At 35.3% G+C, this 25,064-nt stretch overlaps 1 protein-coding gene across 1 annotated transcript; it reads left to right on the top strand.

Moving 5' to 3' along the window:
- Positions 1 to 25,064, top strand: LOC148940208 (serine/threonine-protein kinase pim-1-like). Its single transcript, XM_089105856.1, has 4 exons — positions 1 to 395; positions 2,519 to 2,785; positions 20,306 to 20,405; positions 22,805 to 25,064. The coding sequence occupies exons 1-4, from the start codon at positions 204 to 206 to the stop codon at positions 23,371 to 23,373; spliced, it is 1,128 nt and encodes a 375-aa protein (XP_088961982.1). The 5' UTR covers positions 1 to 203; the 3' UTR covers positions 23,374 to 25,064.

Consider the following 25,064-nt stretch of genomic DNA (forward strand, 5'->3'; position numbering starts at 1 on the left):
GCGATTTTTTATAGAAGAAAATGCCTCGTATAAAAGTATATGATAATTTAAGCTAGAACTATTTAAAAGCAAGCATGGTCCCCGCGCTTTCGCGGAATAATTTACTATTCCTCCTTTTGTATGTATTGCATGCTGAAGTTAATGCGTAGAACCGGCAAATAAATTTAGAATTATTTTTTGTGAAATCATTTTAGTAAGAGTAAATGATGGAGGGAACAGTAAAGAATGATAGTAAAGTTGAAATTGAAGCAATTAGATATAATTGCCAGTATGATAGAGGAGTAATCATTGGCAAAGGTGGATTTGGCACAGTATATGCAGGGAAAAGAGTAAGTGATGGATTACCAGTGGCTTTGAAGCACCTTCAAAGGAAACAAATTAGTAACTGGTGTAAGGTTTGTAATTTTGCTCATTTTCTAGCTGGTACTGTAGGCCTAGTATATTTTTTTTTTTTGCATTCATATCTTTTATTTTTAATAAGCTAGTCTTGCCTCTCAAGTGTAGTTTCCCTCTAACTTGCATGTTTGTTTTGTACCAAGAACACTGATGACAAAATTTCATTTTTTGTTAGCTTTACTGGGTAAAATTCTAGTTTGGCTACTTTTCACTGTCTTGGAAAGGGGTTAGGTTAGAAGAATGAAACTTTCAGTAGTGAATCCAGGGCCAAAAATATACAGTGGAAAACTATTGCCAAGCTTCTATGTTAACCCTTTTGGATTTCTAAGTCTTAGAAATTTGCCTACTTGACAGGTGTGTCAGGTATGACAAACCTATGGAAATTTTTGACAAAACAACATTTTACCTTAATTTTCAGTTATCAGTTTCTTTTTCTCTGGCTTTAGTTCTGAAAATGTAATTCCTGTTATTTGAGTAAAATTTAAAGCTATATCAATGTTGTTTTTTTAATGTAGGAAATGTATTTGCATATCTTTAAAGCCTTATAAATTGGGGTTGAGCAAAGTTGTGAAGCTGAAAACAGTTTTGTTGTTCTTAATTTAAGCAGAAGGTCTATTTTGCAAGTTTTCACTTTTATAACACACAGATTTTTTAAAGGTCAGGGGAAGGTCCTTCTCCCTCTAGAGGGAGAAGGAGTGGAGGTAGGTACTTCATAATACCTTCCTGGGACATATTTAAGTCTGTAGACCCATCCCTGAAAGTTTCATTTTCCTAACCTAACCCCTTTCCAATATAGTTAAAAGTAGCTAAACTAGAATTTTACCTAATTTTGTCTTGGTCATTTTCTTAAGTTAGCTATTATTTGCAAAATTGTAAAACATGTCTTTTATTATTGTTGTTACTGGTTTTTTATGGTGTTTTTTTTCTTGCCTTTTATTGACAAGTTTGCTGGTTTATTGTGTTTGTTTTGGCTTCTCTAGGAGGGAACTTAACATACTAGTTGGAATTTCTGTTTCTATTAAATGAATCCAATCTTTCAACTATGCAAGCATCTTGATTGCTTTCCATTTGCTATTTGCAACTTGTGCTCTTTTTGTTGTTAAGATATAGCTTGTCATAAATAACTTGCTTTGGGTATCTCCATCCCCCCAGGCTACTAAATTTGCATGGACTAAGAATATTGTTGCATTAGGGGAATAAGACTTTAAGAAATATATTTATAGTCTTAATAAGTTAGATAATAACATCTTGGACTTATCCAAGTTCCAAATGTAACTACAAACACTTCAGAATGTTGGTACAATTGGTTCTATGGTAGCAATTGAAAAAATGATGCTACAGTGTATAAGACAATCTGTAGCAATCAAAGGCCTTTTCCCACAGTCCAGTTGTCAACTGCAATTTTCTGTTAACTCTTAAAAATCCAACTTTTGTTTAGAAAAAATGTTTCCTATCACTGACCAGTATTTCTTAAAAGGTTTGTAGGAAATAAAAGAAATACTTTTTTAACTATAAGAGATATTAGCAGTCAATGTTTTGAGAATAGAAACTGATCATCTTCTCTGGTATATTATCATATTTTAATATTGCTCTTCAGGTTCTCCAACTAGGATTTGATTTGTTACAGAAATTCTCTAACAATTTTTGTTAGGATGCTGAAAAAAAAATAGTTCTAAGTGGATGCTGAATTATATGTAAAGTATTAGCATAATTATTGTTGGTTTGTGAAAACTGTTAGGAAGGAAAATTGCTGGGTGATAAAAACCTGTATATTGAAAGAATCCAAATCTATTTTGATTGATTATGCATAGCCTTCCATGCAAGTTTGATTAAATATTTAAGAAAGAGTATAATTGAAGATGTGATTATATATCCTATAGGTCTAGGAAAGAGTTTTTAACCTGGCACCTCTGCTTTATCCCAACTTATAAGTTTTGGAAGATTGTAGGAACATAAGGCCTAACTTGGGACAGAAGTTCTAATCAGGCTTAGAATACAAGTGAAGTTTTAGATGTTTTTAGACTTTCTGGGGAAGTGGGGTAAATTATTGCTCAAACTTATCTTTGGTAAAGAATTGCTTACAGGCTCATTTAAACCTTAAAGGTCAGTGTATATTTTACAGGTAAATGGGGGCATGTCCATCCCAATGGAGGTAGCCCTTTTGAGAAGAGTTTCCCATGTCCCTGGCTGTATGAAACTCTTGGATTATGTAGATTTGGGAGACACTGTTGTCATAGTAACAGAACGGATTGAGGATTCTCAAGACTTATATGACTTTATATCCAAACGTGGAAACTTAAGTGAATCCTTGGCAGCCAATATTTTCAAACAGTTAACTGACACCATTATTGGAATTCATCAGGCTGGAGTTGTGCATAGGGATATCAAGGTATGTTTTTTGCAGATTTTACAATTGCTTTGCTAATAATATCAGCATAGTTTTCTGATATTAGGGTGTTGCTCAGTTGTTTCTACTTGTCAGTGTTAGATGTTGGGGCTTTTGGATGTATTGTTTCTGATGTAGATATTATCTGGCATTTTCACAACTACTAAATAACTCATAATTGCCTGATACCATTTGCTAAGCTGTTCTCAAAGGTAGGAGCAGCATGTTAATATACATCAAGAAAATCAAAATGTGATTGAACATAAATTGTCCCACTGATCCTCCCTTTGAGAGTAAACATTTTTTCACCTTGTAGTGAAATATATATTTTGGGTTTGATGGCAGCATATTTAAAAGAAAGAAAAAGTTAAGCAATGCAAGTAAAATATATGTGAAAGTCAAGTTTGTGACTAAAAGCCTAGTTATGTTTTATTATCTGATGTTTTGTCGTTTTTGAGGCAAAGAAGGAATGCAAACATACCTGCACTTAGAGGGTTTCCCTTTCTGGCATTGGTCCGAAAGGCATCAGAAAATTGGGGATTTAGAAGTGTACTTTTTATGTTTTTGTCTTTTGTGCCTATTCATTTCAAATAGGGGTATATTTTAAATCAATTTTGATAGCCTCTTTTAGTAATACAAGTATGTTAGTTAAGATTTCTGTCGGATATGAGTGATTAAACTGTTTTAATCTATAGGAAAAAATGTCCTCATTGGTACTTGTGCAGTAAAGGGTACTTTTCAATTAGCTGGTACCCACGCGATATATTGTATAGGAAAGATGCTAAAGGAAACTAGTCAAACCGGTATCTGTCAATAGAGAATTGGATTGCAAACCATGGTTTGTCATTGCGTTTACAATATTTAAACTTTTTTTTGGAGTTTAAGGGAAAAAGGTACTTAGCTAAGGTTATATATTTAATATATGCTATGCTTTGCCCCCTCCCCCCTAATGTGCAAATATATAGCCCAAATTTGTTTCGAAACTAGTATATTTTCATCATATTTTATTTCATTAGTGTTAACCAAACTTGACTTCTTGTGTGGGTACCAGCTAATTGAAAAGTACCCAGTAAAGCTTAGGCAAGGTTTTAATGGACTTCTTATGTCCTTAGCCCTTCTCTCTCTCCGCCAGCCTCCTAAATGTCAAAACTGTGACCCTAAGAATGTGAAAATGGCATCTGGTAGAATATACTAAGATCTTAGAACCTAGCTTGCTTAGCTGGTCGTTTATACATCTTAGTTAGCTTATTTGCAACTGCCTATTTTTCGATTCTTACTTGTTATAGACTTGATTGAAATTTTTTTCTGATAAAAGCTCATGCAAAGATTAAAATTCATTACCTTAGACCTTTGTTCCACCTGCCCCTCCTGAGGCACCCAGGGCATCAAGTAGGAGCTGCCAATCCTTCCTCAGGTTTGCTGCTGCAGTGATGTCTTCCAATTCTGGTAGAGCAGAGGTGTGCTTGTTGTCTAGATCCCTTTGGTAGGTCTGGTGCAGTGTGTTTCTGGGTCTTCCCCAGCTATGGTTTCCTGGTGGTTGCAAGCATTAGGTGGCTTTGGGATTCTATCTGTAGGACATGTCCCAAACATCTTCACCCTCTGCCTCTGATAATGTGACTTACTAGAGTCTGATACATAATTTCACAGATGGACTGATTTGTCATCTTCTATGATCAGTGGATATTCATAATCTGTGAAGAAACGAGTTTTCAAAAGCCAGGACTCTTCTCCCTTGTTCTTGATTCAGGTGCCATGTTCTTGTTGTCTAGAATAGTATTGGAATAACATTGCTGTTGAAAAGCCATAGCTTCAGGCACAGAGAAAATCTCCAGGATCTGTACTTGATATAGTTTGTTGAAGGCACCATTTGCTGGACCTATACTGGTGAGTACTTCTTTTGCTGTCAAGCCAGTGTTCTCAATAATACTTTCTAGGAACTGGACAACTGTCCAGTTCTATTACTTATTGGAACTGGACAACTTGTTCAACATCTTCGTTGCCACATTTGATGGTTGGAGTGGATTCACTTGTCACCATTTATTTGGTTTTCTCAGTATTCACTCACACCAAGGTGGTTTGCTTTTACCTTCACCTCATCTAGTATTAGTGGGGTTTATTGTCTAAAACGGTTTTTAATTAAAATGTGTATTATATATGTTCTTTCTTTTGCTTTTTATGATTTGGCTAACTAGAATATCAATGCAAAAATTCATGCAGGTTGCCCTCAAGGATTGGCAACCCGCGATGGAAATTTTTGCAAAGAAACTGAAACATTTTAGAATTAGATCTCGGCTAATTATTTGTCTGAGAATGTTGAAAGAAGTGGCTAAATCACATTTCACTGATGATTGGCCAAAAGTGGCATTTTGGCACTCCAACTGGTATGGTATGATTACTCTAATGCCCTCAAATGGGGTTGTAAGGGTTTATCATAAAATATTTCAGGGAAGTGAGAATTGCATGGGAGTGAGCAAAGAATGAGCTCTGCTTAAATTGGGCTGGAGGTAAGCTTGAATGATGGCTTCTTCCTAGCACTGCTCTGAATGGTTGTTTGACCTCATCAATGTCTTGAAGAGCTACCTTGTTAATGATGATGGTGTTGGTGACTTTCCTTGTTGTGAACAAGGTCTTGTAACAGAATCTGTGTATTCTCCCAGTTGGACTGCATGGAATATCCTGGCTGAGGGTAGCCAATACTCTATCTGTAGTATATTGCAATTCGCTTGAAAAAGTTTTTGAGACAAGCAATTCCAGTTGCTGTTAACTAGGCAATTCCACTTGATGTCATTGTACTGATATTGTAGCCTCTCAATCTCTCAAAGACATCTTTTCCCCAAATCTCCCCTCTCAAAGTCTTCCCTATAGGTGAATCAATGAAGAAAAAATATTATATGCAGAAAGGCTTCTTTGGGGCCAAGGATATATAAATGTGAAAGCAACTGTAGGCTACAAGTGTGTTTTTTAGATATAAAGTAAAATGATTTGCAAGAGTATATATGTTATTTATCCCCATTTTAATGGCAGAGGAGGGAATTGACAAAATAAAATATAATGAATATTAAGAAGTAATAATATCTAGTATAAGCAATAACTTGCTCCAATTCAAAAAGAGTTCTTATATGTTTGTATTAATTGGTTGTGTTCATTAGCTTAAATTGAAGCAAAAAAAATGAATAACTCAACAATTTTCAGCCTATTCCACTTTAAGATTTTCTTCTGTGTGGGAGAATGTAGTCTATATTTCACGCCTATGTTGACATTTTATCTAAGATCTTCCCTGGAGAAAATATGCTATGGGAGTAAATTGATTTATTCAGCAGAGAACTTTTCTTTGGGATTTGATCATAGGATTTTTTTTCTTGGAAAGAAATATCCTTTGCAATTTATGCAATTGGCTGAATATTTAGTCTTGATTTTGAAAATTGTATGCAGTAATTAAATTATTATTAATGAGAGTTGCATGTTGGACAACAGGCAATGTAGTTTTATCTCATAAAATATAATGTAGCACACACTCTTTTCTGAGGACTGAAGTAAAAATATTCCCCAAAGCACAAAATAAAGACCCCTTCCTAAGAGACAACTTCCTTAACACACTCTTTTCTGAGGACTGAAGTAAAAATATTCCCTAAAGTACAAAATAAATACCCCTCCCTAAGAAACAACTTCCTTAAAGTGTAAACTCGATCTTCCAGCCATGAGTCAAAACCGGTGGACTCACAAGATTACATATAAAATTGTCACCTTTTATTGAAATAAACTGATTATGCAGTCTGTAATGTAATATACTCTCCTACTTTTGGGATTCAGACAAACAAGTAAATAAACTTATACTCTCTTGAATATTTGAAAATCCACATGGACAAACTACTCTGGGAAACTGCTACCCTTTGTATATCATCACCTGATTGTTCTTAGATTAGTGATTGGTTGGAAGTTAGAGGCACTTTAGAGTAAGATTACTTGAAACCAGTTTTAATTTGCCACAGAATGCCTTATTTGTAGCTGACTTCTATTCAAAAGTTCAACATACCTTAAGATTTGAAATTGAAGGATCAAAAATTTTAGGTTGAGTAAATTCATTGTTTCATGTTAATTTTTGGAGATTGTTTGATTTCGCAACAACTTTTGTCTGTGTTAGTTTGAGCGTAATGTGTTAGGTCGCGTGCAAAATACTTCCTTTCGTTGTTGTTGATTTTTCTGTGATATTTCTTTATGCACAATGTTATAGATCTCGAACACATTTTTTGTTATGTGTGGCTTTGGCCAAACTCCTATACAGTAGGCTTTTTTTTATGTGAACCACCTATCAGTTGGTTCACACAGACTCACCCATCAGAAGCAATTTAAAGTTGACAGCAAAGCCTGTTGGGTAACTGGATAAAAATAAAAAAAAAACTGAAGATCTAAAAAGATGTTTCACCCCTCCCCTCTCGTCCCCTGACAAAAATATCTCCAAAAGTTTCAACTTGATCCCAAGATGTAAAACAAAACGGACTTGCCTAAACTACAAATATTGAAGTGCTACTCAATTAGAGAGACCCCTCCCGAATCTAATCGAATTTTTATCGAATCACACGCAAAAAGTAGTCTATCGAATTTTCTCTGCAAATACAAATTTTTACCCCCCAAAAAAGGTTATATTCGAAAATTAAGCCTACTGTCGGGCTGTCTGGGCTCGTATAATCTTTTCCAGTTGAAAATTGATAGAAACAATAATTAAGTATAAGGTTTTTTTTGCTTAAGTTAGACCTATAAGTTGAACGTAGGTATTTTGGATAGTGTGTATCCAGGGCCGTACCCAGGTTTTTTTTCGGAGGGTGTTACTCAAGGATTTTTTCGGAGGAGGGGGTGGCTACCCAAAAACGGTTAAAATTTGTTTAAATCCATTTTGTTAGATTTCTACGAGTCACATAAATATTTCGGGGGGGGGTTCAAACCCCCTAACCTCCCCCCTGGGTACGGCCTTATGTGTATCCTTATGTTGTTCATCGAGCAATCGGCAAATACAAATTTCTTTCAGAATTGGTTCATCATTGGTTGAGCTTGGACTGGCAACAGTGTCAATCCTGGTATCCTTTAAAGAGCCACTCTATGGTATAGTATGGCTTGTCAAGCCGCCTAAATTTCATAATAGTCATACTAACTTGGAGTTGGCTGTTTTATGCGTCATCACGTGTTTTACCGCTGGCGCTTGGCCTACCAAGAACAAGTATGCCGATTCTTGACCTGACTTTAATTAACATTGAGACTTCAACCTAAATATAAACATAAGATGTGCAGGCGGCAACTACGAAACTTTGTTTATAATCAATAGATGGCAACCTCTAATTAAAATCATTTTTGGAAAAAAAAAGTGTATCTCTCAGATTTCATTAGAATTACGCATAATGTTTTGCTACTTGATCTTAATCTCACTTATAGCTAATTTATTGATGCTTACGTATTCACAATATATTAAGCCAGATTAATAAAATTATTGTCACAAATCGTTATGAAGGTAAAAGGTGTTCTTTCCGGTATGTCGACATGAATTAACAAAAACATTTGCTGGGACCTGGCAGCAGGTCAAGATTCGGCTTTTTTACCTTTTTTGTTGGTTATTTTAGGCTATTTGCTTCTATATAAATTATCATTTTCATATTCGTGCCTTCCATCTTAGAAAAAATGTGTTTCTTTGAAAAAATAATATTTATAATTGGGCATGTAAATCAAATTTGAGCCTTATTTCTAGCTATTTATTTATTTTATACCATAGTTAAGTTAGACTATATTAAATATTGTTACTCTTAGCTAAATCCAGTAAGGGTTAAAGGCACAATATATCGGAGGGGCTCCCTCTTCGTTGAAAGTTTTGGGGAGAATACGATAGTTGGACCAATACCACTGTATACGATGGACGAATTACCTCTGGAAAAATCTGATGATATCATCCCTCAACAATTTAGGCTGTGTGTAACTACGGGCCTAAGATGTGCTTTCTTGATAAATTAAACCCCCTCCACTGTCTGAATTTGTCACCCCTCATCTTATGTAATCTAAATAATTTTTGTTTTATTTTACATAAACAAAACTAAATCGTACGAAAATAATATACATACATCAACTAGCGAGAAATTTGCTTCTATTCGCTTTTCTATCTCTATGATTCTTTGTTTACTTAATTTCAATGGGTCTGATCCAAGGGCGTATCCAGAATTTTTGTTTGGAGGTTGGAATTTACACTAAAAACTTTAAAAGTGTAAAAAATGTGTTCATTTGTATTTTTGTTGCATTTTCACGAGTTGGGCTTTTTTGGGAAGGGGGGTGGGTGGGCTGGGTTCAAACCATGAATGTCCACTAGATACGGGCTTGGTCTGATCTACTCTTTACATCAAACTTTTAAATAAGTTTATAGTGAATTGTCTTATCTTGAAATTTTGAGCTTATTCAATTGGAAACAAAGTAATTTCATAGTAAACATTGTCTGGATAGTTTGTCTATTCTAGATGCGTAATTTGTTTTCTTTAATTATGCAATTTATATATATATCTTGAAGCTTTTCATTTTTTTAGTGAATTTACGATAAGCAAATGCAATTTATCAAACGTATGATGCGAAATACGATTTATGTTTAAGACAGGTAATGAATGTTTATCATTTTACTTGCAAATTCTTCAAAATATGGTGGATTTGAATAATTAGATTTGAAGATTAAAAGTTGGAAATGAGGTGCTCGAAAGTTGCGATCAAGGGGCTGAGTCAGTACTTGCTGTCTCGCTCGTGAGATAAAACAACAATAAACGTATTCAACTTTTGGCAACTGTATTGACAACTTAATACCAACGCACACGGAGAGGGGGGTAGCGGAGGGATCATTTGAGTCCGAGGAGAGTGGTGGCCCTTTCAGGGTATTTTGTCTGCTATGACCTAAAAGTATATAAACAATAAGTAGAACAACAGGGAAATTTTTATACAAGACAGTGGAACGCAACTTTAAATGAATATTTTGACCCTATATCCAAGGGCCGTCCTCAGCTAAACAGACGAAGAGAATAAAAACACTATAAAAGAAACTTACATTAAAATTCAATCATTAAAACTGTTTAAAAATATTTCAAAACAGCCCTTATATCATTACTTCAAGGACGTTCAACCAGGGCTCCTGGTTGAACGTGCTTGAAGTAATGATATGAGGGCTGTTTTGAAACATTTTTTAAACAGTTTTAATGATTGAATTTTAATGTAAGTTTCTTTTATATTGTTTTTTATTCTCTTCGTTTGTTTTGCTGAGGACGGCCCTTGGATATAGGGTCGAAATATTCATTTAAAGTTGCGTTCCACTGTCATGTATAAAAATTTCCCTGTTGTTCTACTTATTGTTTATGATGGAAAGGCAGTGTGGTCTTCGTCGCTATTTGAACCTAAAAGTAGCCGATTGTCTTAGCCTCAAGAGGTCGTACTCTTTCTTGGAGACTTCGTCTGTGTGCTTTACACTTTCGAGACTAAAGTCTTTAGTTAATTTTTCCATTGGGGAGTTATTTCGAACATGAGAAGAATTATTAAGCCGACATTTTCGATTTTCCGTTAGGGATCTGTGGGCTAATATTAGGCGAGCAATTCCTCTTCCAAATTAGCAAAAGTCAAGAGCGAAGTTGCGTGTTTTTCTACTTCTTTTTTATTTATACATATTTTAAATTCAATCTGGTGGTCGCATAACTTTAATTTTCATTTTTTTTTTTTTTTTGGTTCTTTCTTTGAGGTTTTTCTGCCCTCTTGAAGCAAATTCTTGCATACGTACGTTTTTGAATTCAACAGAACTATACCAAAGAAAGATCGACGAATTCGACAAAGCATCACTCGCGACGGCCGTAACTTGACCTTAATAATTTATTTGGATCTATATTCTGAAGGACAGACGATAATTCACAGTCAAAACATTTCTGAGGACGGTCTTCTGGATAATTCGGAAATCATTATTTTTTTCGTTCGCACTGAAAGATCTTAAAGGCATTCTCATGAGCAGATAATTCTAATTTCCATATTTCATCTTGTTTTTGGTACTTTTAAGTTTTCCTCGCTCCCGAAGCAAATTCCTGAGTACGCGTCTTTTTGGATTCCTCAAAACTAGTTGCACTTTTTTTTTCAACTGAAAAAAAATGCCATATTGTAGTTATAAAAGCATTGCTCGCGATGACTGTAGCGTGATGCAACTAATTTCTTTGAATCTATATCCTAAAGGATATAGGATGATTAACTTGTGGACCCTTTCTGAGATAAAGGGTGCGGCACTAGACTCAATAGTCCAAACCGGCGGTGCTGATCTCAGTTTCATGGCCCTTCAGCTAGGAAGTGCCATGGGGGTTTAAGGGCCAGCCATCCCGTAGTTTCGCACACTTCCTATCTGCCTTCCCCAGATTTCTCTAGGTACACTTTTAAAGTTGGGTCGACTCTGGCTGAGCTTACAGAGTGACGCCACTGACCCCCGTTCGAAACCAAATAACCGGCAACACCAAGAATCGAACCCCTGTCAGTATGAAAACAGGATTTTAAGACTAACCCACTGAGGACGGTCTTTTAGATAATTATCACGGAAGGGATGGCGGTACTTGTCTGTTATATAAAACCCACCGAGAAGTTTGGTGAATGCTAATGAAATAAAAAAAAATATGATGAAAATACAATGCTTTAGTAACAAAATTACGAAAACTATTACAAAGAATTATGGAGGGGGGGGGGTGTCCAGAGCGCATAACCTAAAATAACCTAACCAAAATGCCAACTAAATATTTAATTAAAAAAAAAGAAGCTAAAATGGTGTTTCTCAACGAGCCGAAGGTTATTGTCTGGTATAGATTTCTTGAAAAACCGGGTATTCCCAATACGAGTTCTTGAGTGTGTTCTATATTAGCCGCTTTTTCAGGCTTAACGGGTTCGAACACGGGTTGTTCTTGTCTAGTTTCAAGTTTCTAGTTTTTCGTCTAGTTTCAGCGGGTTCGAAGTTTCAACTCCGTGTTTTCCTCGGGAACCCTCTTTGTGAAAACGCTTGATGCACTAGACGAGAACAACCCGTGTTCGAAGACGGGTTGTTCACGGCTCAGCGGGTTTGAATGCGGGTTGTTCTCGTCTGGTGCATCGAGCGTTTTCACAAAGCGGGTTCTCGAGGAAAACACGGGGTTGAGACTTTGAACCCGCTAAACTAGACGAAAAACTAGAAATCTGAAACTGGACGAGAACAACCCGTGTTCGAACCCGCTGAGCCTGAAAACCCGGCTATTTTAAACAAAGTACCGGGTTGGCTCTCAGGCTCGTTTAGCAAGCAAGATCTTGAGCTGAATGTAAGATTGTATTCAGATATGCACTAATTGCTTCATTAGAGCAGATTTTAAGGCCTGTGTTTGTCATTAGAATCCTTTCAGCATTAAAGTAAGTCATGAATTTTGATTTCCGATTTAAAATTAGTTTGGGAACATTTCCCAAACTTATATTACGCTGATTAGTTCCCGAGTCTAGACACAGTCGAATTCTTCCGGCATTTTAATCATCACGTGGACTGACATACTTGTATCATTTGAGATGTGCCAGAGAACAGTTAAATATACCAAGATCTATAGGCTTAGCTATATCTAGGATTTTCATTGAGAGGGGGGAAATAAATACTTTGCTTTTTTTTTGGGGGGGGGGGTTAAAGGTATTTTGTCCTTTTATTTTTAAGATGGATATGTAATTTCTTTGTTTTTAGGAGAAATAGTCTTTCATCCTGAAATTTTGCGAGCAATCTACTCGTAGCTTCCTTTTTTTTGGGGGGGGGGTAAACTCGGTACCCCCTCCAGGCAAGCCCTTGACAAAGCCAATTCAGTAAAATGCAATGCTTATGTTCATAAATAAATTTTACTAATACCGAAATTTAGCTAGCGCTAATTTCGGGAAATAATTGATATCAAAATGAAACCAAACCTGTTCATGATGGAGATGTATATAGCGTTCAGAACTGTATCGAGCCAAAACCGAAGTTTAATCGATTTGAAACAAAGCCGATTCAATCGGAATGACTCATGGATCTATCTCATCGGCTTATAACCGAACCTTATCAAGATAAAGGAAAAAGGTGCAAATAAAAATGAATATCTTGTAGTGGTGGAGTGGGATTGATCTGCTTGGTAATATCGGATCTGGAGTTCCAACGCAGCTGCAGAGACCCGTCACGGTACCCAAATTCTCCATAAATATCGAAACAAGAAAAATAAAAATAAATAATAAATGTGAAAGTGGAATAAAAAAAGAAGTGAAATTTCATCAGGACCTATTAAAGCTCATCAAAGCTCAAGAACCAATATACAACAAAAGGAACAAGAATTTCATTAGATCTGAGATAAAGATAAATGAATGGGATAACTCACATAATAGTTATTAATGCCTTATTGCTCTTGTTGTTGATCTTTTTTTTGTTTCAAATCACAAGTAGACCTTTACAAGTTCAATAGCCATATCTATTAATATTTTGAAGGTAGGTGCAATCACGAACATGAAAATTAGGTACGTGTTATAGCGACCACACCGAAGAAGTGAAGTTAGGTTAATCCTAATGAAATATATCAAAATATGACGAAAATATAGTTTAGTAACAAAATTATGGAAAACTGGCCGCCCATGGTGCATTATATTAAATACCTAACCACTTCTATATATTAAATATTTAATTAAAATATACATGAAAAGTAGTTTCCCTTGCTCATGCTAAGCTGATTATTTCCGAGTGGACACTGAAAACCGGTTTTATTACAGATCAAGAACAAAGTGTGGTCGCTATAACACATAAGTACCGAGAATTATTTTGAAGGAGATACGTTTCCCGAAAAAAAAGGAATAATTAGAGATTTTACTTAAAGTTAGGAGACACGCCACAAAACTGATGAGATTTCAGTTGGTCAGGTCATTCATCTAACACCCGCGTATTAGTAAATCAGTGGGATTTTCTTGTCAAACAAAAAAAAGAGCATTTGACTGACTTTTAGCTGGATTTCTAAATTGTCAAGGTCCCAAATAGATTCTTGTTTCTATTGGTAGAATTGCATTCCATAAGATCGAACATATTGGTTTAAATATATCCGCGATAGCCATGCAACAGGGGTAATAAAATTATTGCAATTTAAAGTCAAAACCAAAAATTTTTCAACTCATTTGATAGTCTCTATAGGTTGCGACAGACCTGTTGGAAATTACTTACCCTGTAGCCTGTTTACTTGTCGTCTTAAAATTACCCAATATAAACAAAGGCTGAAACCTGTGTATGTTTAGGATACATACTAAACAAGTTTAGTTTTGGTCATTCAATATGTGTATTACTAACGCAGGACTACGATCACTTAATCAAGATCAGAGAGGTCATCTGTTCGAAATGGAGGTAGTGAATTTACGAACGGAAGGTCTTAAGACAAACATTCACACAGAGAACGGTGACCTCTCCTGAAGGAGCCTTAGCTTAGGATTACTAGTCACCTCTTCTCCTGAGGCGTTCTTCAGGGTAGCTTATATTCTGTGTTCGCTGCTTTAACGAAATCATGTTTGTCTCGGATTAAATTGCATTTTATTTGTGTGCTGCTTGCTTCAAGTAATTAAAACCAGAGCCAAATATATCAACCTATAAGGATATTCTCTATGAGGATATAAATATTCTCATGATATATATTCTCTATGTCCTCTATGAGGATATTCTCTAAAATTATAGAGGAGGTGAACTAAGGGCGTTGATTAGGATCGGGGATAGGGGGACTTTTTTCCTCTAGATTTTGAAAAATACCGTTTTTGGTATTTTTTTTTTTTGAAAGAATTGAATAAAGCAACTCTCCCCTAGAGCCTTAAAAGTACAATTTCCTCCTTCCCTACATTTTTTAAAAATTCTTTTGAACATTTGAGTATCTCTCATGAACAGTTATACTAACATAAAATTAATTACAAATTGGTTGACCGACAAGTCACCTGGACGCCACTGATATGAACTCCTCATACGCCTGATTTTTTTTTTTTTTTCTTTTTTTTTTTAATAAGGCTTTTTTACGAAGAGGCAAAGAATAAGTTTGAAAATTCGCTAGAACTCTCCGAAGTCCAAATATCATTTGGGGTACGAGTCATATTGAGCGTCACCTTAAACTCACTAAACTTGAGACCATAGATATGATTAACCAAGCAATGAGGTAGCCTAAAAAAAGAAATCGGAATATCTTTCGCTTACGTAAAGTAAAAGTGTTTTGGGTGGAGTACTAGATCAAGTGGGAAAAAGTATTTCATTAAAATCTTGGCCAATTTGCCAAGCAAGCTATTTAATAAACTGCAGCTAGCGGTTTTTGAATAGTTATTGTTATCTACATTTTAAGAGACGCGAATCGTGCGAAACGAATTACAATTAGTGTCCAACTTACAAATGTAATGGTAAGCCTCTGAAAAAATTCACATTTTTGTCATTTAATAAGTCTCCGTTTCCCTAATGGGTTTTCCCATTGCATTTTTTTTATATGGTTTAAAGCCATATAAGTTTACTAAAAATTTTGAAGACGTTCCTGCACTGCATAGGTTGGAGGGCGAGTAGTAATGGGGATGAGAAAGCAGTACAGGGTGACTAAAAAAAAACAAAAGAACCCGCGTACACTTTTTGTGGCATGTTGTTCCGCCAATTTTTGTCCATATTTCTTCATACATGGTAGAGGCAATTCGTGTCGACGGGTTTAGGCCCAAATTTCAGCTCCAGTTAATATAGGCCTATTTCAAACGCGAGTATTAGACAGGTATGTTGAAAAAGTTGAGGACGATTTGATGCATCTTCTTGTTGGGAGAAGCTCCCTCCAAGAGCTGCAACAGTTTGGATATATGTTTTGTTTTTTAAGTTTATAATATGATTGATTCACTTCGATGAAAACTTTTCCCTCTTTTTCTCATATATACAATATATACATATATATACTATATATATATATATATATATATATATATATATATATATATATATATATATATATATATATATATATATATATATATGTATATATATAGACACCTCACTTTCAGTCTAAAGGGGAGGTGTCTTCCAAAAAAAACAGAATTTGGAATGGAACATTGGGAGGGTTCTAGGAGTTTACCCCCACCCCCCGGGGAAGTATCCCTCTGTGGAAAATAAGGATTTCCAAATTTGAGAATTTTATTTGTTTTTTTTTTTCTGTTGGTGGACGGAATTTTGGTACTTGTGTATTTTACGCCCACTCACTCAAGTATACGCTGTATAAAACCCGAGAAAAAACTGGTTTCTTCGTTTGTTTCTTTCAGCTTAGCGTGAGACAAGACAAAGACAAGTGACAGAATAGATGGGAAATGTACCAGAATTTTTCAAGGAGAGAGGGATTTCCCAGTATTATTTAAAAACGAACGATTGAGTCAGTAGCGTATAATGCATAAGTACCAAAATTCCTTCTCCCTACGGAAAAAAAAACAAAACTCAAATAAACTTTCCAAATTTGGAAAGTCTTATTTTCCACGGGGGGGGGGGTAAACACTGGTCACCATCGGGAGCTATAGGGGGGCTGGAGACCTCAGTGTAGCTAGCAAAACAGTCGAGGTAAATTAAGAAGCAGTAGTAGGTGCACACCTGAGATGGTCGAGAGGGTACGATATTCAATCCAGAGTCCAAGGTGTTGTGTACGCAAGCAAAGTCGATCCAATGTTACATTCTTTTGGAATTGCCAGAGGATTCAAGAAATTGCTTATTATGAAAATTGTTCCAGCAAGACCAATTAAGCTCCTATAGTTCAAACTTGACCTTAATTCTTTTTTTAATTTTACAAGCTGTATGATAACTATCAAAATCGGGTTTGGATAGACCTCCAAACTCCTAGGCGTCAGCCCCCTCCCCCCTCCATATTTTTTCTTTGGGCTAACTCAAGCGAAGACATGGACAAGCTATCTGAAGGAGTCGGAGAACTATTGGTAAACTCAAGGAAGTCGTCATTGAGGAGAGAAGTTATTCTTCAGTTTTAGTTTAAGAAGGATATGCTAAACTTTGTACTTTGCTTCAACAATGGGCGAGGCTGAATTCTAATGTTATGATGTAAAGACATCAAACTCTTTAAAAACAAGATGATCAAAAGTTGAGCCCCCTGCTCTCTGGTGGGGAAGTTGATATCCCAATATTTTGTGGTCAACTTTGTAAGAATGTTGCAATTTGAACAATCTCTGGTGTGTGTTGTCTAAGTCACTTTTGAGTATTTGTTTGTAGTACTTATTATACCATATAGATTCATATCTAATTTCATTAGTATGACTATTGAATTTACTGGCATACATGGTATCGCTCCTTATTCAGAAACTAGCCACGCCCATTTGATCTGTGCCATTTTCTACTGCAACATCTAAAAATAATTAATTGTTAACAGTATCTTTTGGCTTAAACTAATATCTTATGGTTTAACTGACCGCTTTAAATAGTCTCAATCCGAAGTTTGGAGGGAAAGGCGTAAATACCTCCAGTCTAAGGTTTGAAGGCAGTTAGGGTCTAATAAGATTATTCTAAGGAGCTCTGACGCTTAGATTAAGACTGTTATTCGACCATAAGATCTGGACTTCCATGTGTTTTGCTTTATTTTTCCTAAATTTTCCAGGGGTCTGATAGCTCAATTGTAGGAGCTGAAGGGGGGGGGGGGAACCTCCATGTTCTCAACCTCTGCTTGTCATGTACGCATTGACCCCGGCCTTTATGGGGATTTGTTTCGATTATCCTTATTTCTGGTGTCTCAGACACCGTCTTTTTAGTCATAAATTTTTTCAAAGTATGTAATTCCTTCATATGGCTGATATTTTGATTTTTCCTCTAATTTATATTTGTTTTTGTGGTAACTCGGTGTGTTGGAAGATATTCCAGTTTTGATCCAACTGTTTTGCCCTCTCCCTGCAAATACTTATATCCGGGAAATAAATCGCCAGTATTCCAAATTCTCGCATCAATTTTTTTTTCAAGTAAATATTAGTGTAGGTAAACAAAATGTACTGGTATAATTTTTTTCCTATTCAAGTTATAATGCGGTATTGCATAAATATAATAAAATCAAAGGTTAGAGAAAGAGAGTTTCAACCACTTGCTGAAGACGTAGATTAATTTTTGCCCTGGGATTTAGTTTCAGTTGGCGTAAAATCCTAGAGATTTCGACTGAAAGTATTCCTGATGCACACATGGACTTTTTTTTTACTACACGTTTTGTCGGATATCATAATTATAATTTATTAAGTCAGGTTTGTTTACTATGTTTTTGTATTTGAAAATCGGAGTATTTTGAATCGATTACCTAACAAACAAGACTGCAACCCCTTATTTATGGTATTGTACCCCCCCCCCCTAAAAAGCAACAAAAACCAAGAAAGACGATGATGTAGAGCAGTTAAACATTGGAAGAGGAAATAAGAGGTTTTTGAAATAAATACTGTAAAAAGTAGAGGGATAAAAAGAAGCTTGTGACGTTAGACACAACCTTTCAGGTTAAGCCCCCCCCCCCTAAAACAAGTAGGGAAGTATAATTTTCAAGGGGCTGTAGAGTTACGTGCTTTCCGTGAAAATTAATGTTCTTAATTTTTTACTCCCTTTCCCCCAAAAGAAGGCGTGCCATTGCCCATGTGAATGTTTTTGGCTGAAGATTAGTAGTCGTGTTGGTTTCAAAACTTTTATGATGCTATTTGTTAGATTTATTCAGATTGGCACTACAATTTTTATTTTGTCTTTGTTTTCCTATTTTGAAATGGTTAGTATTTGTTGTAATTTTTTGTCGCATTCAAAGTTATATTTGTTTTTGTGGTAACTCGGTGTGTTGGAAAAGATTCCAATTTGGTCCAACTGTTCTGCCTTCTCCCTGCAAATACTTATATCCTAAAAATCAATCGCCAATATTCCAAATTCTTGCATTAATTTTTTTTTTTTTTCAAGCAAATATTAGTGTAGGTAAACAAAATATACTCGTATATTATTTTCCATGTTCAAGTTATAATGCGGTATTGCATAAAAACAGTAAAATCAAAGGTTAGAGAAAGAGAGAATTTCAACCACTTGTTGAAGACATAGATTAATTTGTGCCCTGGGATCAGGGTTGCCACCCTGACCCGGAAGAATTTACTAAATCGGAGAGGAAAAATTTACTAGATCGCATCTGTTTTTACTAAATGCTCAAAAAAAATATTTTTGCGCGTGCGGCTACGCCCTAGGCGCACCATCAAGCATCGATTTTTACTATAAGAGGATAATCAATTCGATTTTCACGATTTTTTTTTCTTCTTTTTTTTTCTTTTCCTCTTTTCTTTCGTTTTCGTAGTATGATTGAAAATTCCGGAAACCTACAAGTTCAAAAATCCTTTTTTTGGATATATATATATATATATATATATATATATATATATATATATATATATATATATATATATAATGTTACATTTCTCCTTACTTTTAATTTCTCTCAGCAGGTTCCTTTTTCCTCAATAAAAATTTTCAAACTGAGAAGATTCGCCTAATCACCTTGGGTGGTTGGCTTTTGTTTTTATTCCAATAGATTCCCAATCATCACAAATCCAAGTGTCATTATTGCTTCATTTTTAGTTGGTAAGATTTGATACACAGAAAGTTGATTTTGTCGACCTTAAGACGCCGGAAGCGAAGTGTCTGTTTATGAAAATAGGTGACTGCTTGTCTGCCTCTGAGACAGACAAGCAAAATTGTAGATTGTAAAACAGACAAGCAAAAATTGTAAATTATCATCAGTTTACGATGATTTTTTCCCCTGAATTCATGGAAAATAAAAAAAAGTTTTGTTTACGATAAAACATGACTTTTTACTAGATTTCGGGAAATTTACTAGATCCTCTAAATTTACTAGATTTTTTTTTACTAGATCTAGTAAAATCCTACTGACGGTGGCGACCCTACCTGGGATTTAGTCTCAGTTGGTGTAAAATCTCAGAGATTTGAACAGAAAGTATTCCAGATGCACGCGTGGACTTTTTTTCACTACTGCTTTTGTCGGATATCATAATTATAAATATTTATTAAGTCAGGTTCGTTTTCCCACGTTTTGTATTGGAAAATTGGAGTATATTTGAATCGATTGGCATTTATTACCTAACAAACAACACTACAACCCCTTATTTATGGTATTTACCCCCCCCCCCTAAAAAGCAACAAAAAAAACTGACAAACAATGATGTAGAGCAATTAAACAATTGAAGAGGAAATAAGAGGTTTTTGAAGTGAATACTGTAAAAAGTAGAGGGATAAAAAGAAGCCTGTGACGTTAAGACTATTGACATTTCAGTTTAATGCATCCCCCCCCCCCCAAAAAAAAGAGGGAAGTATAATTTTCAAAGGGCTATAGAGTTAAGTGCTTTCCGTGAAAATTAATGTTCTTAATTTTTTACTCCCTTTCCCCTATTGCCACTGTGAATGTTTTTGGCTGAGGATATTTGTTTTCCTATTTTGAATTGTTAAGGTTTTGTTGTAATTTTTTGTTGCATTTTTTTTTGCAGGATGAGAATATCATAATAGATTTAAGAACCTATACAGTCAAATTGATCGACTTTGGTTCTGGAGGGTATTTTCATACTGGCAATTATACAACTTTTAGTGGTGAGTCACATTGATTTTGTTGATATCATATTTCTATTAGATATCATACATAACGTTTTTTTTCTCAAAAACCTTGTGAATTTTGCAATATCATTTCTGGAATGATTCTGAAATTTTGGCATTAAACAGATATGGCTTCAACGCCAATTGTAAGTTCCAAGGATTTGCAGTGCCAAAAAATACAAAGGAGGATAGAGTGCGAAACAGATGAAGACCTTTGTGTTTGTATCACTTGTATTTTCGTGAACTAACTTTGCCTCGGAGTCAGGACTGTATCCAGGATCTTTGTTCGGGGGGGGGGGTGTACACAAAAACGCATCGAAAATTTGGTTTATATCCATTTTGTTATGTTTTTACGAGTCGGACAAACGTTTGGGGGGGGGGGTCCAACCCACTAACCCGTCCGCCCCGGATACGACCTTGATTGGAATGCGTAAAGAAACAAATGTTACTTTTTATAGTGATGCGTAATTAATCGGATTTGGGAAAGGCGTTTTTTTTTCAGAATAGGGATAACCATACGGTTCTCAAGACGATTTCTTCGTCAGATTTTAACATTAAAATAAAACCGCATCTTTGGTTTTCATTTATTATTGAAATATATTCATTAAGTGAATTTTTCATAAGTCTGATAATTCGGCTCCAGTTACAAAACGGATAATTAGGTTCAAATCCTTCATAGGAGACTGTGAGGTGACCTACTTTATTTTCTATCTATTTTTCTGGGGGGGGGGGGCAGCGGGCGCTAAAAGGGCCAAGGAAGCAAAAACTATAAAATATAAAAATTTTTATAGTAATATTTACAACATATAGTCTCCTTTTTTTCTTCTTTTTTGTCAAATATTGATTTCAAACATTCGCGCTCGAAAAAACTAAGGCAAAGTAAAAAAAAATCGTTAAGTTCTTTCTGTCCGTATGCTTTGTTGTGAAGTGACGGTGCATGGGAGTTAATAAAGAAAAAACATGTTGCGGTTTTCCCCATTTAATGACTGCAAATAACAACAAGCTGTCATCGACTCGGGGATTGTACGACTAGGAGAAAGTTGTAGATGTTTTTAACGAGCAGTTAATTCTTTCCCTATTTAATGATTTAAATATCAACAAGCTTGAATGTCTAGCCCTGATCAAAAGGCTGAGGAACTTGGCTGAGGAACTGGTTTTGAGGAACAAGTCAGTAGTCTTAAAGCTAGAACCAAGGTTAATGAATTACCGATACTTGGCCATGAGAGGTCATTAGCTTGGAGACTCTAAAACAAGGAGAAACTTATGGATGTTTTTCAATTTAATTTTGCTGTTACAGCCAAAGTTAAAGTAGCTTAAATAAGCTACTTTAGCCTACAAAAACACATTATTTCTTTGGGGCCCCATAGGCCACTGCAGCCTGACATAATCGTCTCTAATAACGGCCTGTCGTGTGTCAATTTGTAAAGACACAGCGCCGTATCCAGAATTTTCGCTGGGGGGGAGGGTTACAAAAACTCTTAAAAAAAACATCAAAAATATGCTATTATGTATTTTTGTTGCATTTTTACAAGTCGAACAAACATTTCGGGAGGGGAGGTGTTGTCAAAATCCCTAACCTCCCCCCTGAATATGGTCTTGCATGCACATTTTGTATAATTGAGCTTCGCCTTCTATCTTTACCAGTTACTGGTTCAGCTCTTTGATCTTCTGGGTGCAGCAAAAAAAAAATCCATTGATACTACTTTTGTGTCTAAATAGCAAAAAAAACTTCATTTCTATGCTTAAGTGTGTATTAAGACGTTCGTTTATTGTCTCCTGAACTGTTGGGTTTTCTGTTGTATGAAGTAAACGCACAAAAGCCGCTATTCCATCTCACTATCCCAAATCTTCTTTTCGTATCAAAAGACTAATAGTGCTCTGTATATAAACTGGGATTAAACGTGTTTTTATAAGAACATAATTTTCTGCTTTGTTTTACATTGGAACATGTATGTATATATTGTATGTAGCATTGTATGTAGAATATAACTTTCTATATATTTTTTGTATATAAATTGGGATTAAACGAATTTTCATAAGAATATAATTTTTTTTGTATTGGAAGGATTCAGGATCAAAAAAAGAGAAATACAAGTTTCAATTTCCTGTTGAAGACACCAAAAATACATATATATTCTTGTATATAAAAAAGGGTGGTTTATGTGAAATGCGTTGTACAATTGTGCAGAAAATCTCGAAATTTCTATCTGGGTGTGGGCACACTCAAAGCTTCATCTTGTTATGAATAGGTATATAACTAGCTTACTCCTAATTTTAACGGTGTCCAAACGCCATTATGAATAAATTCTTAGTGATTTTTCAACTTAAACAATAGGTACATAAATTAATTAATAAGCTCTGTTTGTCTACTAAATAAGAATTCGTTACAATTCCAGGTACGCGTGTGTATGCCCCTCCTGAATGGATCCGTCAAAACTGGTATAAAGCAGAACCAGCTACAGTATGGTCCCTTGGCATTTTACTCCATGACATGGTCTGTGGTGACATCCCTTTTGAAGAAGATGATGAAATTGAAGAAGCAAGAGATGGCATTGACTTCTCTGAGCACAGCTTATCTCGTCCTTGTCAAGAATTAATTTTAAGATGTTTAGAGCACAGAGCCTCTGACCGACCTAGTCTTAAAGATTTATCTGGACATCCATGGGTGAATGGGCGACGAAAAGGTAGCCGTCAAAAAATAGGTAGAGTGTGCAATTCATTTCAACAGATGTCACTCACAACTCCTGTTGAGCGAGTGCATGGCTCACAGGGCTCATCAGTGAGGAATAGTAGTGAAGCATCTGATGCAGTTGGTCCAAGTAGTAGTTCAAAGCCCTGCACATTCATTGCGGCTGGTAAATTAAGCAATTCTGTAGAGCTTAGATATAAATCAGTGAGACCTCCATTGAGTAAACAGCCTGTATATCAAAAAGCTTGTAAGAACAGGCACCATCTTCGATGGTAAACTATATATTGGTAGTTTGTTATGTAGTTTTGAAATCAAAATTGCTGTTTTCTCAAGTCATTTACCTGTTTTAAACCCCATTTTTGTGTGATTTGAAGACAATTTGATTTAGTAAAGTGTTACTAAGCTGTTTCATTTTATAGGTTGCTTTCAATAATGTCAACTTGGCTGCAGTATTTCAAAATTCAATGTGTCACAATATATAATTTTAGGGGGAGGGGGATTGAATTATGTTTTCTTTTTTATTATTATTATTGTGAGCCAATGGTGTTTACAGGGGAGCTTGTTTAGGCACTAAAAAAATGACAAAATAATTTTATGTTAAAGGCCTGATGTCTCAGCTATTCCTACTATAGTTTCTCTTACTAATACTAGTTTGTTTTAATATCAAGTATTAATTCTAATGCTAAGATTAGTTAGAATATTTAGGACTAATTCATAACTCCAATTAATAGATATCATTTAGTTCCAATATTAATTCTAAATAGATTCCCTACTATTAGTATTAAGAGTTTGTAAACACGATCTTTTAATATCTTAAGGGTTAAATAAGATGGAAAAAATGGGTGATTGCTGGCTCACTGAACTTGCTGACTTCAGTGGACGTAGTTTGTAAAGTATTGGCAAAAATGTTACATACTGCTTTTTGCTTTACTACAGCCAGAAAGTTTTAGGATTTATGATTACTTTTGTTGACGTACTGTGCGGAGTGTAGGTCTATCAGTCTTAATGTTTGAGATTCTGAGTGATCATAATTTTTGTTTTTTATAATAACAAACAAAAGTACATTTTTGTATGTTTCAAAGGTTGTTTCAACTTAAATCTGCACCTTAGTTAGAAAATTCCTGGGTTTGAATACCTTTGTTTTTATTAAGATTCAACTTTTTTTTGAAAATTTTGCTTACAAAATTGCATTTTTACTTATTTTATTAGATATATTATCTTACATATTATGTAAACTATGTTATGGAAATACTCCTGGGAAATATATTTTTGAAAATTTTGGGGTATATGCCGCTGCCCCTCCCCGCCCCCCTTCATAGACGGCTCTGGGGTTGCAGGGAGTTGAGGAATGGCATGTTTCATTAACATTAATACAGTCTTTGTATGCTATACAGCTAAACCAGTGGCTTATTTAATATCCAGGGAGGGGGTGGGGATTGTACCGGGTTCACCCGGTACAATCCGGGTACCGGTATAATGTTCAGAAAGACAAGTAGAAATCATTGACCAAGCAGCAGTGTTTTCACCTCCTCAAATTTTCCAGAGTTCTTGTGAAAAAAATTTGGGTTCTCCAAAACATCTCTGAAAATTAATGAATTGTATTTTTGCTAACGTTCATGTAATTATGAACGGTAATTTTCGGGGAGATTTAAGAAAATCCAACTTTCATTCAGAGCAACCGTAGAAAATTCACGGTTGGTGGAAACAATGCCAAGCAGAGGTATCAGTCATTAATATGACACTTTGTCACCGCTTGGTGGCATGAGTCTAAAAGTCGTATGATATTTAACACAGAAAACACCTTGAGACAACAGCGGGCCTATGGCCAGTAGGAAGAAAAAGAAACTAACACGCGAGTATCTCGCTTGTTGGCAGAAATAATCTAAAACGTAACAATTAAAAAAAGAAAACGAAGAAATCTAGCATAAAAGAATAGTATAAATAATAATAAAAAAAATATATAACGA

This window comes from Artemia sp. Qi Xiang Cuo, chromosome 20 (assembly GCF_049724085.1).
Source record: "Artemia sp. Qi Xiang Cuo chromosome 20, ASM4972408v1, whole genome shotgun sequence".
NCBI classification, from domain to species: domain Eukaryota; kingdom Metazoa; phylum Arthropoda; class Branchiopoda; order Anostraca; family Artemiidae; genus Artemia; species Artemia sp. Qi Xiang Cuo.

Bases quoted from the DNA above. Each gene is read 5' to 3' on its own strand.
- LOC148940208 (XM_089105856.1), top strand. From the start codon at position 204: ATGATGGAGGGAACAGTAAAGAATGATAGTAAAGTTGAAATTGAAGCA. The intron at 396-2,518 runs GTTTGTAATTTT...TATATTTTACAG, and splicing joins AAATTAGTAACTGGTGTAAG to GTAAATGGGGGCATGTCCAT. The intron at 2,786-20,305 runs GTATGTTTTTTG...TTTTTTTTGCAG, and splicing joins TTGTGCATAGGGATATCAAG to GATGAGAATATCATAATAGA.